At 45.7% G+C, this 18608-nt stretch overlaps 1 protein-coding gene across 1 annotated transcript in view; it reads right to left on the bottom strand.

Moving 5' to 3' along the window:
* Positions 1–218: 218 nt before the first annotated feature.
* The window catches only part of LOC119444292 (uncharacterized), a 49337-nt gene continuing 30947 nt past the window's right edge, over positions 219–18608 (bottom strand). Inside the window, exon 6 of the mRNA XM_037708715.2 lies at positions 219–470. Coding sequence (XP_037564643.1) covers positions 219–470 — 252 coding nt within the window. The remainder of the gene's footprint in view (positions 471–18608) is intronic.

The following is an 18608-nucleotide window of genomic DNA, read 5'->3' as shown; positions in this document are numbered from 1 at the left end:
GCTTCAGGGCACCGAGGTACGGAAGTCCTCAATTTTGTTACCGAACAGGGACCACTTGAGCAAGAACGACCATACAGAGAAACTGACTCCGAAACGGTAAAAAGAGAGTGCGCCTGAAGTGGAACATAAGAGGCACAGAAATCCCTTGAAAAAATAATGGCACGGCAGATGAAGGTATGAAAAAAGAAGCAAACTGTACATACTACAGAGGCGCGCACTTACCCTTTCTTGGCAGTGGGCAAGGGCTTCTTAGGAGGATTCTGGGGCTGCTTCTTCCTAGCGGGTGAGTCGTGGCCATCCGAGGTCCGAGTCACGGAAAAGTGGTCGACCAAAGTGGAAGTCATGGCGGGGGACGTCCCCGATGGGACGCCGCCACCCTCCAACCATATCCGGCGACGCAAAAAGCGGGCGTACACCAGCCGAGCAGGGCACAGCGGGTGTGGAAGGGCGCACACCGTCAGCACCAGCAACTGCAGTAAACAAGGGGTCGACACTGGGAGCTACGATGTTCGTCAACGGCACGTAGCGAGTGGAATGGGAATGAAGGAATGTGATACACGGCTCGCAATGCACCACAATTCTTCTGTACCATATTATTGCGATAGCACCTTTATCGCCCTAACATCATCATTGGTACCGAGTCTTGGTTCGGTGATTCTGTGCCAGATGCCCTCGTCTTCCCTTTGGAATACACTGTGTGCCGAACTGACCGAAACATGCACGGTGGGGGTGTTTTCGTGCTAGTTGAAAATGACTTACCAAGTTGGCCAATCTACAATTCATGTCGAACGAGGATCTTCGTAAAACAATCCAAACAATAGCTACGTGCTTAGAAATAGAGCACACCAGCAGTGATATTGACGTTGCTCATCGGGTACCGACAAAAGGAAGTGGACCCGCAAATATTGTAGTAAAGTTCAGGTCCAGATCCTCACGTGACATGTTTTTGCAAGCAGCGAAAAAACATCGACTTAATGCTTCCATGCTTGGTTTTGTGGAAAACACGCCCGTTTTCATAAACGAGCACCTCTGCAGAGAAAATAAGATACTGCTCGGGAAAGCTATACAAGCCTAGAAGGAAAACAAATGGAAATTTGCTTGGGTTTCCGACGGCAAAATACTCATGAGAAAGAGTGAAAATGCGAGGGTAGTGGATGTAACCTGTGAGGAAGATCTGGCAAAAATAGCATGATGCGATGTTTTTGACGTATGCCTGACGTATGACGTAGTCATCATGGCTAACGATAGTACATTAAAAACTGTGCATGATTTTTCTGTATTTTACAACAACGTACGCAGTATAAATAAAAACCTGAACTTACTCCTGTCGCTTATCGCACAACAGGAACAGACAAGCGATATTATTGCTACTACAGAAACTTGGTTAAAAAAGAACGAAAAGGTATGTATTCCTGGATACAAAACAGTATCAGAAACGCGTGACTCAGCCTCTCGTGGAGGTGGTGTTGCTTTTTTTGTACGGTGCGGACTAAGATTTTCTGTTATACCATATCTTACATTTTGCCTACCACACATTGAAACTCTGTTTATTCGATTAGAAAGCTCAGTTGTAGTAGGAGTGGTTTACAGACCACCGAGCTCAAGCAAACCTGATTTTTTAGATAAACTAGAGGAGATTTTCATATTACTAGTAAAAAACTATACTCCCGTAGTAATCCTCGGTGACATAAATATTGACATTATTAATACAAACCACACTGAGTATACAAATGTCCTGCAGTCTTATAAATTCCGTAATTTAATCACTACACCAACACGCGTAACTTCTTCTTCGGCAACTTTAATTGATCACGTCTTGACAAACATATCTACGAATGTTGATACCCGCGTTCTTGAAGAACCTATCTCGGACCATTTGCCAATATTCGTCAAAGTAGGAATCCCTGTTATAGAAAAATGTAATAGTAGGAAGACGTTCGTGAAAATTGATTACATTTATGCTCGGAACCTTCTGTTGGCATGCAAAACAGACCTCATTTATCATAATGATGTCGATACTGAATTCTCGAACTTAATTCAGGTATTAAAAGACATTTTAAAAAATAGCCAACGTGAATTTCTGAAGCATTCCTATGATAAACCTGTTTGTCCATGGATGACAAATCATATATTAGACCTGCTTAAGGCTAAAGACTACTGGTACCATAAGTGGACACACAACAAAAGCAATATTTACTACTTAAGTGAGTATAAAAAAGCCCGCAATATAACAGTATCGGCACTGCGTAAGCGAAAAAAAAGACTATTACTCAGGACTGATTAAACAAGCTGCAGGTAACTCCAAGATGATATGGCAGATTGTTAATGAAGTTATCTCCCAGTCTAGCAAGCAGAGCATTCTTCCTGATAATTTAACAGAAAGTGCTGTTGAGAAATTTAATACGTATTTCACAAACATAGGCCCTAGTCTAGCAGAAATGCTTCCTGATCATACCTTGCCCACTTATTCTGTCGCCCCTATAGTTAATTCTTTTGTTATGCATGACATTGATATGGAGGAGATACTTATTACTGTAAACAATCTAAGCACTGCGAAAACAGCAGGACCTGATGGCATAACTGTGAGGCTAGTCAAAGAAAACATTGTTATATTGGGTCCAGTACTACTCCGCTTATTCAATAACTCATTGCACACGGGAAACTATCCGTCAGCGTTAAAGACTGCTAAGGTCACCCCAATCTTCAAAGAGGGAGACAAATCTGACCCATCTAATTATCGCCCCATATCTGTTCTAAGTGTTATCAATACCATCTTCGAAAAAATTCTTGCTAAACGTATACATTCTTTAAAAAAAATACAGTCTGCAACAACATGGCTTTCGACCTAATCATTCTACGTCTACCGCAGTAATTTCATTAACACAGGCAATAAACAACGCGCTTCATAATAACCAACTAGTGGCAGTTATTTTTCTCGATTTAAAAAAAGCCTTTGACACAGTTGATCATGATGTCTTACTTAATAAGCTAAGCACTTATGGCTTTCGCAACAACGTACTTGAATTCTTTCGTAGTTACTTTCACAATCGAAACCAAATCGTTGAAATAAACAAGATAACCTCATCCCCTCAACATCTGAGAACAGGAGTGCCACAGGGATCTGTGCTTGGTCCCTTGTTTTTTACAATATATATCAATGATCTACCCCAGATTTTAACGTCCGCTAATGTATTAATGTATGCCGATGACACTGCTCTGATAATCACAGGTAACAACATCAAGGAAATAGAAGAAAAAACGCAAATAGGGCTTTCTAAGATTTCTGAATGGTTTCTTGCAAATAAATTAACAATAAATGCCAAAAAAACAAAATATACTCTTTTTCATTCACGTTCCAAAACAGTCAGTAGTGATTCTATCTCATTGTCTATAAACCAATGTCTACTCGAACGCACCGACTCATATACATATCTCGGCGTTATTCACGACAAAAATCTAAACTGGCAACTCCACACAGAAGCCCTTTGCTCAAAGCTAGCATCTGGCAATTATGCTCTTCTCAGGGCACGAGAACATTTTCAAATAGACATTCTCCGCATCTTGTATTTTTCATTTATTCAATCTCATTTAATATACTGTATTGAGTCATGGGCATGGACTTTCACAACGTACCTAGAACCTGTTCGACGCCTTCAAAAACGAGCCATCCGCACCATTACTTTCTCTCAGCGAAATGAACCAAGTAAACCAATCTTTGTCAAATTACAAATACTGCCCTTCAATTCTTTGCGAGAAATAAATATGGTCAAATGCGTTAATAGCATCATAACAAACAATCATCCATTTCATGTATCAATATTACGTATGCCTGCTCGCCCAACACGAAATAAAACTTTTTGCAACTTCAATATACCACCGACAAGAAATATATATGGCCAGAGCTTAGTGGAATTTATTGGCATAAAAATATGGAATGACTTACCATTTGAGGCAAAACAAAACAAAAATGTATCACATTGGTTAAAAAAATACTATCTTCAGCAAATGTCCGCGGAACCTGTCTGAATATGTTCATCGCATGTACGCGACAAATAGTATGTACTAGTTTACAAATATGTTTTGTATGCTAAGTTGCAAACGAGATCTTTTTTTTGCCGTACTAACCAAGTGTTCCTTTCATTCTATACTGTTTTTCTATATGCTCTATGTGTTCGTTATATTTATTTTGTGCTATAAAGTGTCACTGACAAGATTACTAATACATATTTGTAAATGACCCCACTACTAGCCTTTGGCTAAGGGGTCATACAGTGCTTGCCCACAATTTGTATTAACATTGAACAAATAAACTTGAAACTTGAAACTTGAAGTCGCACTGTGTAACATTTCGCTGTCAACCGGAAGAACGCTTACAGCAGGGTCATATTACAAACCACCCGGTATGAACGCTGAGCGCATAGTAAACTTGTATGAAGAACTTATGACGACACAAAATGATATTATACTGCTAGGAGGTGGCTTTAATGTTCCGGATGTACTGTGTAATCGTGAAGAACCCACATTTTTCATGCACTTACTATTACACGACGGCCTGGGAAGCTTTGTTAACGGCTTAAACTTATCTCAGCGTGTGTTATAGCCGACAAGGGTGTGCTCAGGCTCATCCAGCGTTCTAGATCTTCTATTCACAAATGAATCCACAATTATAAAGGATACTACATGTGTGCCTCGCATAAGCTACCACAAAATAGCTACATCTTCTTTCAAGTATCCGCTTGGCAGAAATGTAAGCAGTCGCAAAGAAAAGTCTAGTTCTACAATGAAGGCAATTCCGACGCCATCCGGGACGAGCTAGACCTTTTTACTCCACGTTTGACGCAAAATGCAGTCGTCATTACGTCAACGATGCATGGTTGCTCCTGAGATCTAAAGTGCTAACTTTGATTGAGCAACACGCCGCTTATTCGTTCGCTTTCGTAAGGTCAAATCAGCTGCCCTCCTAGATAAAATTTCTGGACTTCAGTGTTCTTTCAAGAGCAAAATTCAAGCCAAAAAAATCTTTTTCGGGGGTATGGGATCGTCCATAAAAAGTAACAGCAAATTAATTTCGAAATTTATTCCGAGTAATCGTAAACAAGATATAGGTATACCGCATTTTCTCACGGTGGATGGAACAATTACGGATAATGAAGACATAGCTGTCGTCCTGAATAATTACTTCCAATCAGTACTTCGGGTAGACTCGCCCGCAGATAGTGCCGTTTTACCGAATATTAACCGAGTAATGCAACCGATGCATGCAATTTTGCTCTCTCAAAAGGAATCTTCCTCCTCTTCAGCGCCATAAAGCCCAGCAAAGCAAACGGCCCAGACATGATACCGAACCGCACTTTGAAGGAATGTGCACGCCCCATGAGTCGCCTTCTCCATTCTCTGTTCGCACTTTCGCTGAAAATGGGAACACTTCCAGACGAATGGAAAGTTGCAAACGTTGTACCGGTTACTAAAGAAAGATCTAAAAATAATGTTGAACATTACCGTCCAATTTATCTGTTATGTGAAGCACCAAAAATACTGGAGCACATTTTGTAACGCAACACAGCTAAACATCTCAGTGAGCACAGGTGTTTTTTTCCAGAACCAGCATGGATTTCGCCAGGGCTTCTCCTGTGACACACAACTGGTTGAATTCCATTTCGACCTTTTGTCTGAAATTGATAAAGGATTGGTAGTGGATTGCGTATTCTTAGACTTCAGAAAAGCGTTCGACAGAGTCAGTCATTGTTGCTTATCCTACAAGCTAGCCCACCTTGGTCTTCCTGAAAATGTATTTAAATGGCTGTTAAGCTACCTTTCTTCTCGTAGTCAGCTTGCCATTGTCAACGGTTCGAAAGCGTCATCAGTTCCTGTCACGTCTGGCATACCGCAGGGATCGGTGTCAGGCCCGTTGATGCTCTTAATCTCCATTAAGGACATATCAAATGTAATTACTTCGAAAATACGGTTACATGCAGATGAATGCGTTGTTTATTGCCCAATTAACATTCAGGCTGATATCGAAATTCTTCAATCTGGTCTGAATAACATTTCTGAATGGTGTAGTACCTGGCTCATGGCTCTAAACACTACTAAATACAATTACATTCGTTTCTCAAGGAAAAAAGTCGCAGTTTTGTCCGAAAAGCGATGCATCGATTGCGATAGCAAATTAGTAGAGAGCTATTCGGAGTAGGGATAGTAGTTTTATCAGCTGCATAAACTTGGACACATCCGCTTTGTAACTGAATTAACAAGCGTGGTGTCAGTGCGCACAAGCAAATATGAATAGATCACACTGATTGACCGCAGACAACGACTGTCAAAACGCTGGCAGCAATCACAGCCGCCGCAGCGGGCAAGGTTCGTGCGGTCTATCGCTTCAAAGGAAACTGAGCGGCGGATGCACAGCGCATACAAAGGTCAAAGCCGTGTGGAGATAAGAGACCGTGCGGGCGACGGCCACCGCCGGGCAATGTACGAACGGAGTTTTTGGCAGAGTAGAAGCTGCGCCCCCCCCCTCCCTCCCGCGCTGCCTTCCCGCTTTCTTGCTTTAGCGTGGGAGATTCGGTGGTAAGTTCCCCTTACGCCCGATTGCAAGATACGCCTTTGGTGCCATAGCACAGCGTCGCCCCGCCTCCCTCCCTCCCTCCCATACCTCCACGGCCTTTCGCGCGACGGTCGCGTTTGCTTTCGGCCGTGCGTTCGCTCTCCGTGATAGCGCACGCGTCCCCCGCGCGCTTTCGCTCGCGCATACGGCGCGCGGCGACGATTTTATCGCCCTTGGAATCTATACGGAACCTCACGGCGACGACGACGCCGACGGCAGAAATCCGGTTGAAGTGTCCATACAATTTCTATCGCAATAAAAGCTGGGCTCACCACACTCCTATGTTGTCAACAATGTACGTCAGCTTACCGCATGTAAAGGAGGCAAAGTACCTTGGTGTATACTTTGCGGATACCCTTTCATGGAATGAACGCATAAGAAAATCCGTAAATAAAGCGAACAGAAGCCTTGCATTTTTGACTCGTGCTTTCCACGCATGGCCTGAAGGCGTGAAAAAGGCGCTGTACACGTCATACGTTCGTCCTATTCTCGAGTACGCGAGTTTACTGTGGGATCCCACTTGGCAGCAGTGACGAGCTCCGCTCACTTCGTCTGAGCCATTCTCTAATTTTCGCTGCAGATAATCTTCTGCGCAGCCTGCACGGCGCACCCGATCCTGGTCAGTTGGACACGTGTCGGCCACATCACCGACATCGTTGCAGCACAAGGGGGCGTGGACGGCGGCTGCGTCTGTGATTCTGCGCCAGTATTTCTACTATAAAAGCATCGTTTCAAGCCTCAAGGTCTTCACTTGGCAGCAGTGACGAGCTCCGCTCACTTCGTCTGAGCCATTCTCTACTTTTCGCTGCAGATAAGCTTCTGCGCAGCCTGCACGGCGCACCCGATCCTGGTCAGTTGGACACGTGTCGGCCACATCACCGACATCGTTGCAGCACAAGGGGGCGTGGACGGCGGCTGCGTCTGTGATTCTGCGCCAGTATTTCTACTATAAAAGCATCGTTTCAAGCCTCAAGGTCTTCACTTGGCAGCAGTGACGAGCTCCGCTCACTTCGTCTGAGACATTCTCTACTTTTCGCTGCAGGTTGGTGCTAGCACTTTGTCCTATTAGCTAGTTTATTTTTTTTACGAGATCGTCACTGCTGCCAACCTTTGTGCTCTGTAATTTTTGCTACTTGATTTTTTGTGTACTATCCTTGTGACCTGCAACTTTCATTCATGCCGAAAGACATAGCGAAGATTAAGGAAGACGTGAAGAATGATCTCGTGAAACTCAGGGATGATCTTAAACAGGAAATGAAATTGTCGCGCGAATCGTTTGAGAGGGACCTCAGAAATGAAATGCGTGAAATTCGAAATGAGCAACGCAGCGTTGCGCAGAGCCTCGAGATCGCTCATAAAACCATAGAAGACCTGAAAAGCCAACTAGCAGCAGCAGTAGCAAAAGATAATGAATTAACCAATAGTAACAAAGAACTGCAGGCAAAATGCCCGACACTTGAGAATCATACAGAGGACCTGGAGAAACGCCTGGTTCACCTTGAACAGTATTCGAGAAACTCTAATATTGAAATTCAAGGCGTCCGAAAAGAAGAAAATGAAAACGTTCTGAGCGTCCTCTCAAAGATTGGAGAGGCTATTAACGAGCCTGTTCAAGAATCTCACATAGAAGTATGTCATCGCGTTCCAACCCGCAATCCTGATCGAAGCAACATTATAGTTCAGTTCAAGTCTAGGGCAAAGCGAGATCTGATGCTAAAGAAAGCAAAGAAGATGCGCATCTGCAACAATGATATCGGACTTTCAGACGATGCGCAGATCTACGTAAATGAGCACCTCTGCCCTGCTCTGAAGCGCCTGCTTGGCATGGCGGTGAAGCGCAAGCATGAGAAGCACTGGAAATCCGTTTGGTCTTTCAATGGGAAAATATTCGCGCGGAAGTCTGACGATTCCGGTACCATACAGATCGCCCGTGAAGTTGACCTTGAAAAAATTATCTAATAGAAGCTTTCAGCGTTTCACAGCTACCAAAGTAAAACAATCAAAATGAACTATCATAATTTTGCTCTACCACATTCTGTTCCCCCACAGACTAAGTTAGATAACTCTGTTTTGCTCTTAAATGCACGCTCCGCAATTGGAAAGAAAGATGAAATTACATGTTTCATTAACCAGTTCTTGTTTAAGTTCAACATAATCATGATAACTGAGACTTGGTACTACGATGGCTGTGATATGCTTTATCTTGACAGTTATACACCTTTTTTTATTAATCGTCAATATCGACGAGGTGGTGGTGTTTGTATCCTTGTGAAAGATTGTCGGACATATGAGCTTTTATCTGAATTTTCTTTAATTACTGAATGCTTTGAATTTTTAGTACTTAAAAGTGACATCGAAATTGTGGCTGTGGTATACCGCCCTCCAGCTGGCGACATCATGAAATTTCTGAATTTGTTTGAGTCTTTTTTGGAATATATATGTGCAAGTAAATTTCGTCTTGTATGTGGAGGTGATTTCAACCTTAACATTTTGGAAGACACTCCAAGGGCATGCGATTTTATGTCATGCCTTCATTCAGCTGGTTTCACAAATGTAATATCAACGCCAACTCGTATCACAGTATCGAGTTCATCGCTATTGGACCTACTGATTACAAATGCTGACACAGTTGTTTCTAACGCGGGTACTATTTCATCTGATATAAGCGATCTTTGTCCAGTGTTCATGCAATACAGTTCTTTACAAATGCAACAGAAACATCAGCATGAGACTATCATAGTTCAGCATATCTCTGATGAGGCATTGCAGGCTTTCAAGCATGCTATTAGTATACATGACTGGTCTTTCGTTTATGCTATAAGAAACGTTCATGAAGCGTACCTAAAGTTTATAGAAACGTTTACAAATATCTATCTGTCTCATTTTCCTTTTAGAGGGTTTAAACCATCAAAGAAAATAAGAAAACCTTGGGTCACACGTGCTCTTAGGCGTATGATAAACAAGAAAAATAAGCTATTTCATGCGTTCTTGCGATCTCGGGTGGAGGGTTTATTGAAGGAATATAAAGCACTTAGAAATAAACTGAACAGTGAGCTTCGAAAAGCAAAGATAGCGTATTACGAAAACTTGTTTTCTAGTATCAGTGCTAGAAACCCAGATACTACTTGGAAAGCTATAAACAGTGTTCTGGGACGCAGCAAGAAAGACCTCATGCCAGTTGAAATTACAGTGAACAATCGCGTATTGACCGGTGTAAACCTTGCCAATTGTTTCAACAAACATTTCACTTCCAGTATAACGCCAGATAATAGTGTCTCACTCGTAGATGATTTAATTATTCGACGTCCTGAAAGCATATTTCTTAATCCCACAGATGAACCAGAAGTTTATAGAACATTTATGAGTCTTAATAATAGTAGTGCATTAGATATAGACAATCTTCAGATAAGACCTATAAAATTTGTTTTAGAGTATGTTGCCCCTGTACTTGTTTATATATTTCATCTAGCAGTGGAGTCCGGAGAATTTCCAAGTCAAATGAAGCGTTCTCGGGTGTCCGTTCTGTATAAAGGTGGAGGCATGCTGGGAAACTATCGCCCAATATCTATTATACCAGTATTTGCTAAAGGTTTCGAGAAAATGTTGCATACCCGGTTCTCAGATTTTTTCAATAAAGCTGATATTATCAGTGACGCCCAGTTTGGTTTCCGGAAAGGAAGGTCTACGGAGTTAGATTTGTTAAGGCTTAAGGAATTTGTTTTAGAAAACTTCCACAACAAGCTCTATACATTAGGCCTGTTCATGGATTTCACTAAGGCTTTTGATTCCCTTGACCATAATATACTATTGCATAAGCTAGAAATGTATGGTGTTCGGGGCACTCCTCTGGCTTTAGCTAAATCATATTTAACAGATAGATCACAATGCGTGTGTCTGGGAAACCATCGCTCATCTTCATTGCCGGTTAGTAGAGGTGTCCCTCAGGGAAGCGTATTAGGTCCCCTTTTTTTCAACGCCTTTATAAATGACATTGTAAACATCGACAAAGCTGTGCAATTTATCATATATGCCGATGACGCCACAGTCTTGCTGTCTGGCGAAAATTCGGATGAGTTGGTAGAAAGATGTAACCGATTATTAAGTAACATTAAAGCATGGTCACTATCAAATAAACTTAAAATTAACCCCGGGAAAACGAAAGTAATAATTTTCAGATCTAGAAACAAGACATGCAACGTTAACCAAGATATTATGTGTGCAGAACATAAAATCGACATTGTTGATGAACACAAAATCCTTGGGGTAACATTTTCATCTCATCTAAGTTGGGATTCTCACATAAATAATTTATGTAAGCAACTTTCTTTAACTACGGGAGTTTTATCGCGGTGCCGCGAAATTCTCCCAACACAAATAAAAATTAAAATATATCACGCGCTACTTCAATCACACATAAACTACTGCAGTTTGGTTTGGCTTACTACGACTCAGCGTAATATAAATAGAATACTACTTTTACAGAAGAAAGCTGTCCGTCGCATTGCCAACATTGGTTATTTATCTCCGACTTCCACATACTTTTGCACTCACAGGTTAAATAAAATCCAAGATTTGTATGAGTTTCGCATCCTGCGTTCATTTTACATCTGCTCTTCTGCGTTGCAACACTTCATTCAGACTACTGCATTTCTGCAGCGTCAGAGTCATGATATCAATACTCGAAACGTGGGAAAGTGGCTTATACCCCGTTTTCGTACCGACTATGAACACCAGTCTTTGAAACATAACCTTCCATATATTATAAATAAACATAATGACTTCGAGAAACCCACAGTAAATATATTACGTGAAATATTTCTGAATTACTAATTTGTTTAGTCATTCCATTATCTATCAAAACACGGTCATTTGTTTCGTTCTTGTTACTTGCTATTGATATATAACTGATGTTATTTTTGTCCTATTGCAGTTAGTTCTTGTATTAGTGGTGTTATCATTTCTTTCTCTTCGTAAATTAGAGTGTTGTATACGTATTAGTGTAGAATTGTGCTTTGTTAGTTGCTTGAAATGTTTGTTTTGCATTCTAACACAAATGCATTGTTTTTCTTTTTTTTGGCTCTACCAGTAAAAGTACAGGTTCTCAATGTGTAATCATGTCTACTATCTGCGTAATTAACTAGTTTATTTTTGTGTATTATGCTTTTAAACATCTGTTATCTGTTTACCTGTCACTTGTTGTCATGTATGTATGGTCTCCTGGGCCCCGTCAAGCTGTACTCTTGCAGCTTTTAGCCCAGGAGTCCAGTCAGAATAATTTCTGGTAAATAAAGAGAATTGAATTGAATTGAAAAAAAATCCTCATCAAGAGAACGTGATTCGAGCAGCCAGGTACATCCTCGGCGACTATCGCCGCACAAGTAGCGTCACAGCTATGAAGACTAGATTGAAACTTCAGACTGTGAGCGATCGTAGGCGTCATCTTAGGCTGAAGTTCTTCCATAATATTTTTCCTGGGTGCTCTGGCATAGATAAAACGAGCCTACATGCTCGCACCACATTACATTTCGAGTCGCCGCGACCATGCTTTCAAAGTTCGGGAGACAACTTCCAGAAGCAATTTGCTGAAGTATTCAGTTTTTCGACGAACGGCATCTGAGTGAAACAGGCTTCCTGAAACAGTTGTAAGCATCGCATCGAATTCTCAGTTTTATATGTGTGTTCATGCTCTATAGCACTGCTTTTACCTGATCCTGTACTTGTTTTCTGTGCTGTACTTCTGTACTTATTTTGTTCAATACGGGTATGATACCTCGATACTAGCGATCTTTTGGTTTTGTTTACCTGCTTATAAAGCCTTGTTTCGCTTGTATGACACTGTGTTTTGTGTTGACATCTACAAATGTAAAACATGTGTATATATCCCCCCCGCCTTTAATGCTCTCGGAGCGAATGCGGGTTTATTGCAATAAATGGGCACTCCAAGCGCATTTCTGTGGTCACCATCGTCGCCGTCGTCGTCGTCGCCGTGATGTTGCGTGTAAAGTCCAAGGGCGACAACACCGTCGTCGCGCGCCGTATGCTGTAGGTGCGTGTGAAAGCGCGCGAGGGGTGCCGACGATCGCGGCTCAATCTGGCGCGCGCAAGACAGGGAAGCTGACAGGGAACGCACCGTCTTCCGTCGTGCGAAAGGCCGTAGGGGGGTGGGAGAGCGGGGGGGGGGGGGGGGCGTTGTTCTCCGACAGGAACAGCAACTGCGCACTTCGCGAGCGCGCGTATGGGGAACCGACGATCGCGGCTCAGCTCGCGCGCCCAGGGAGGGAGGCAGCGCGGCCGCACGCGGTCGCGCGCACCTTATCTTGAAACCGATTTGCAGGCTGCTCATACCTTCTGCGTGCGGTTTGCGTTGAAGCGATTGACAGCACGAAGGTTACTTCGCTCTCTGCTGCTGCAGCGCTTGCTCGCGCCAGCGTTTCGACAGCGAGTGTCCGCGGTCATCGAGTAAAATGAGTAATGTGTGCTGGTGCGCGCTGACACCATGCTTGTTAATTTAATCATTAAGGTGTAAAGGCGTTTATTAGGCACCAGCCTTTTGGACCGACCGTTAGTTCAGGACCCGAGCTCTCAGCACGAGCGGCGTCTCTCGAGGAGAGCCCAGGAGGGATCGACCCACTAGAAAGGGCTGGAGAGCATGACCCACTATGGCGTTCGCATCCTTCGCTACAATCACCTCCGGGAAGGAAAAGTGAGCCGTCGGGCGACCTAACAGCTGGTCACTATGAGTGGGTCATAGTAGGTCTTGAGGCGCTCGACGTTGACAGTGTCGCGTCCACGACGGCACATATCCGCAGAAGGTTCAACTGGTTCGATCACGTAGTTGACGGGAGATGCGCGTTCGACGATACGGCCGGGGCCTTCATACGTGGGCACTAGTTTGGATGAGAGACCAGGTGTAGCGGAAGGAACCGAGAGCCACACAACCGCTCCAGGAAGGAAGGTGGGTGCAGAGGTGGTGTCACCGCGTGTGCTCGTCTGGCGGTCTTGGTCACTGGATGTAAGGACCCGTGCGAGATGGCGGCACTCTTCTGGATGTCTTACCCTGTCAGAAATTGGTGCACATTCAGATGCATCCGGCCGGTACGGTATAATTGTGTCGATGGTGTGCGACGGGATGCCAACCGTACTGTAAGAAAAAAGGTGAAAAGCCAGTCGTGCTCTGAGTAACAGTATTATAGGCGTAAGTTACGAAGGGCAGAATGGCGTCCCAATTAGTATGGTCGGAGGCGACGTACATAGCAAGCATGTCTCCGATGGTACGGTTTAAGCATTCTGTAAGGTCATTGGTTTAGGGGTGGTACGCCGCAGTTGTGCGATGAACAACGTGGCACTCCTTGACAATGGCTTCAACTACTACGGACAGGAAGAAACGTACCCGGTCACTGAGCAGTTCCTTGGGTGGCCCATGTCGCATGATGAATCGTCGAAGCAAAAATGAGACAACATCGCCCGCTGTAGCTGCCGGTAGGCCGGCCGTTTTGGCGTATCGCGTCAGGTGGTCGACTGCCACAATGGCCCAGCGATTTCCAGCCGACGTCAGGGGAAGGGGCCCATACAAATCGATGCCAACGCGTCCAAACGGCCAGGTATGGCAAGGTAAAGGTTACAGACCGGCTGGCGAGAGGCGGGGCGAAGATTTCCGGCGCTGGCAATCGGGACAAGAGCGAACGAACTTGTGAACGTAGTACATACCGCGCAGTAATAGCGCTGTTGAAGACGCTGGTAAGTCTTGAAAACGCCGGAGTGCACACACTGTGGATCAGCGTGGAAAGCTGCGCATACTTCGGAACGCAGACAGCGGGGTACCACTAACAACCACTGGCGTCCGTCAGGATTATAATTGCGTCGGTGAAGCAGGTTGTCGCGAATGGCAAAGTGACGTGCTTGGCGACGCAACGTGCGAGTACTTCGTTGTGCCAATGAACCAGAAAGCAAGTCTAGAAGGGAGGCAATCCAATGGTCCTTGCGCTGCTCAGAAGCGATGGTGTTAAGGTCGATCGAAGAAACAGTAATCTCGGATAGGAAGGAGCAGGTATTGTCACGCAATACCTGCAAGGGATCACGCAATGTCAAGCAAGGGAGAGCGCGAGAGGGCGTCGGCGTCAGAATGCTGGCGTCCGTTGCCGTACAGCACGCGGATACCGTACTTCTGCAAGCGAAGTGCCCACTGAGCAAGACGGCCAGAAGGGTCCTTCAAGGACGACAGCCAACATAGTGCATGGTGGTCCGTGACTACGTCAAATAGACGGCCATATAAATAAGGCCGGAACTTAGTCAGAGCCCAGATGATGGCTAAGCATTCTTTTTCTGTCAAAGTGTAATTTGTCTCAGCTTTCGTAAGCGTGCGACTTGCATAGGCGGCGACATATTCAGGAAACCCTTGTATGCGTTGGGCAAGAACCGCGCCGAAGCCAACGCGGCTGGCATCTGTATGCACCTCAGTAGGAGCTGTCGGATCCTAGTGGTGCAAAATTGACGGAGACGTAAGCAGATGACGGAGTTCTGTGAAGGCCTCATCGCACTGGGACGACCACGAAGTGAGGGGCCCGTTGCGTGTAAGCAGTTTCGTCAGGGGTGAGATGATGGCGGCTAAATTGCGAATAAAGCGTCTGAAGTAAGAACCCAGGCCTATGAAACTACGCACTTCTTTGACAGACGTTGGCTTAGGAAATTCGGCGACAGCCCGAAGCTTCGCTGGATTGGGGAGTATCCCATTCTTGGTTACGACGTAACCGAGGATTGTAAGCTGCCGTGTTGCAAATCGGTACTTCTTTAGGTTTAGTTGTAGGCCTGCGTTTGTTAAGCACGTCAAAACACACCGTTGGCGCTGAAGGTGCGTTGGGAAGTCCGTCACAAAAACAACAACGTCGTCAAGATAGCACAAGCATGTGTGTCACTTCAAGCCGTGAAGAATGGTGTCCATCATGCGCTCAAAAGTTGCGGGCGCAGTTACAAAGTCCAAAAGGCATTACGTGAAATTTCTATAAGCCATCGGGTGTTACAAAAACTGTCTTTGGCCGATCGGCGTCAGCCATGGGTACTTGCCAATACCCTGAGCGCAGATCTAAAGATGAAAATAATTCTGCGCCTTGTAGACTGTCAATGGCGTCGTCTATGCGCGGTAGAGGGTAGACGTCCTTGTGTGTGATCTTGTTGAGGCGCCAGTAATCGACGCAGAACTGCACAGAACCATTTTTCTTCATAATGGGGGCCATAGGGGATGCCCTTGGACTGTTGGAATGTCGTATCACCTCGCGGCGAAGCATGTCGTCGACTTGTTCGTTGATTACACGACAGTCTGCAGGAGATACACGATATGGGCGTTGCCGCAATGGCGGTTGCGAGCCAGTGTCGATGCGGTGAGTAACAGTTGATGTCCGGCTTAGGGAAGATGGCCCGACATCGAAAGAAGAACGAAATTCTTCTAAGAGGCACACAAGTTCAGATCGCTGAACCGGCGTAAGGTCATCGATAATAGAAGAACCAAACACATCACTGGACGGTCCCTCACAGGCAGAAATAGCAGTGAGGACACTGGAACTAGCACAGTAATTTTAATCGGGCACGTCCATAGCTTGCACGTCTTGAATCGCTTCGACATTGCCTAGACAATACCTACGGAGCAGCATCACATGCTATGGGAACGGGTTGCAAATGAAAATGGTGCGAAATAGCCCTGCTTAATATCCACTATTGCAAAAGGTAGCAACAGGCCTGTCCGAGTAAGGAAGTGGTCAGATGGAGACAGCAGCGCAACAGCGTCTGACATTCCGCTGCAGAACATGGGCACGACTGTTGACGCGCGGGGAGGAACGTGGGTGTCGTCGTGGACAATTAGCTCCCTCGACAGTGAAGTATTGTCGGTGACCGGCAAATCTAACAGCGGCGAGAGTTCCATCTCGGCCCGTGCGCAATGGATAACGGCATTGTGGTGCGAGAGGAAATCCCAGCCGAGGATAACGCCGTGAAAACACGAGGTGAGGATGATGAATTCTATGGCGCACAGAACGTCGTCAATAACACGATCAGTGCAAGCCGCTAAGGGGTGGATATGCTTAGCACTGGCTGTGCGGAGGGACAGTCCATAAAGGGGCGTCGTGACTTTCCGAAGTAGGCGGCAAAGCTTAGCGTCCATAACAGATACCGTCATAGCACACCGCACACAATCCGGCATAGGTGACTACTTCAGATAGAGTCGTGGATTCGGAGGCATCGGGGCGATATGGTAGGATAGTGTGCATGAAGGAGGAAGGCTCACGGCCGTAAAAACGGAAGAACGGGGAGAATCCTATGGTAGACTAAATGGGGCTGTTGTAAGCGTAGGTAACGAAGGGTAGTATCTGGTCCCAATTGGTATGGTCAGCGGCAATGTACATGGCAAGCATTTCGCCTAGTGTGCCATTAAAGCGCTCAGTCATTCCGTTGGTTTGGAGATGATAGGCGCTGGTAGCGCGTTGAACTATGTTGCATTCACGTAGAAGGGCTTCAACGGCTTCGGAGAAGAAGGAACGTATGCGATCGCTCAGTAGCTCACGAGGCGCGCCGTGCCGAAGAACGAGGTTATGGAGGATGAACAAGGCCACGTCACCTGGTGTGGCAGACGGAAGCGCTGTAGTTTCGGCGCAGCGCGTGAGGTGGTCCACAGCGACTACTACCCAGCGGTTGCCATTTGGAGTACTCGGAAGGGGTCCGTACAAATAAATTTCGATGTGGTCAAAAGGCCGGGTGAGACTGGGCAAGGGTTGAAGTGGGCCAGTCATTGTATAAGGCAGGCTCTTGCGGCGTTTACCCTCACGTACTGTCTAACGAAGCGGTACCTTCCACGCCGGTAGTACCTAAGCCGCAGGTGGGCGTAGGTCTTCAATACGCCGGCATGGGTGCATTGCGGGTTAGCATGAAAGGAGGCACAGATGTCGGAACGTAGTCGGCAAAGTATCACGAGCTACCATTCGCGGCCCTGAGATAATTGCGGCTGTACAGCAGCCCATCGCTGATGGTAAAATGACGTGCAGTTCCTCGAAGCGTGCAGTTGGGTGGTTTGCGGCGACGGCTCAGACAGGAACTCTAGGAGTGAGGCTATACAAGAATCCTGGTTCTGCTCGGATGGCACGTCGGCATATGTAAGGGACGAAGAATCGTAGCTGCGGACAGACGCAACTCCAGGCTCATGGGCAAGTGGAGAGCGGGAAAGGGCGTTGGCATCTCCATGTTTACGGCCAGGCCTGCAGACGTAGACTTGCAGACGTAGTGCCCAACGAGCCAGGCGCCCATCGGCAAGGATCTTTGAGGGAAGACAGCCAGCACAGGGCATGGTGATCAGTCACGACGTCGAAAGGTACGCCGTAGACATAAGGTCGAAATTTTGTAACCGCCCAAACGATAGCCAGACATTCTTTCTCAGTAACAGAATAGTTTGTTTCCGCTTTGGTGAGAGTGCGGCCGTCGTAAGAGACTACGTACTCGTCAAATCCAGACTTGTGTTGGGCAAGAATAGCGTCGAGGGCAACACCACTTGCGTCCATGTGGATTTCTGTAGGAGCGTCCGGGTCAAAATGGCGCATAATAGGAGGGGAAGTTAGGAGACAGCGCAAACAAATGCGTCGTCGCAAGCGGGAGACCAAGCCGTATGATACGTCTCGGTTGTCGCCAAGAAGCTGTGTCAAAGGAGCGATGATGGACGCAAGGTATCGGACGAACCGGCGAAAATATTGTGACGGGGCGTCCAATAGATAAAAGAGGGACAGGATTTATATACAGGGACTGTTGACAGCGATGGCCAAGATGGCTCAACACGAGCAGCGTTTCCCCGGCGATCGTCGTCTTCTTCCTTAATGCAAGGAAGCGGCCCGTAACATCCAGCCGCCCCGGCGGGCTGAGCGCCGTCTCGGTGCAGACTAATTACACGAGGAAGCGAGTAAAAAGTACGGCTTGAGTCAGAATACGGGTAGATGGTGAAGAACTGTTCAGTGGGGTGATTTCATAGTTC

This window comes from Dermacentor silvarum, chromosome 3, assembly GCF_013339745.2.
Source record: "Dermacentor silvarum isolate Dsil-2018 chromosome 3, BIME_Dsil_1.4, whole genome shotgun sequence".
NCBI lineage: Eukaryota > Metazoa > Arthropoda > Arachnida > Ixodida > Ixodidae > Dermacentor > Dermacentor silvarum.
The sequence above is the reverse complement of the archived record's forward strand: the minus strand, read 5'-3'. Positions and strand labels throughout refer to the sequence as shown.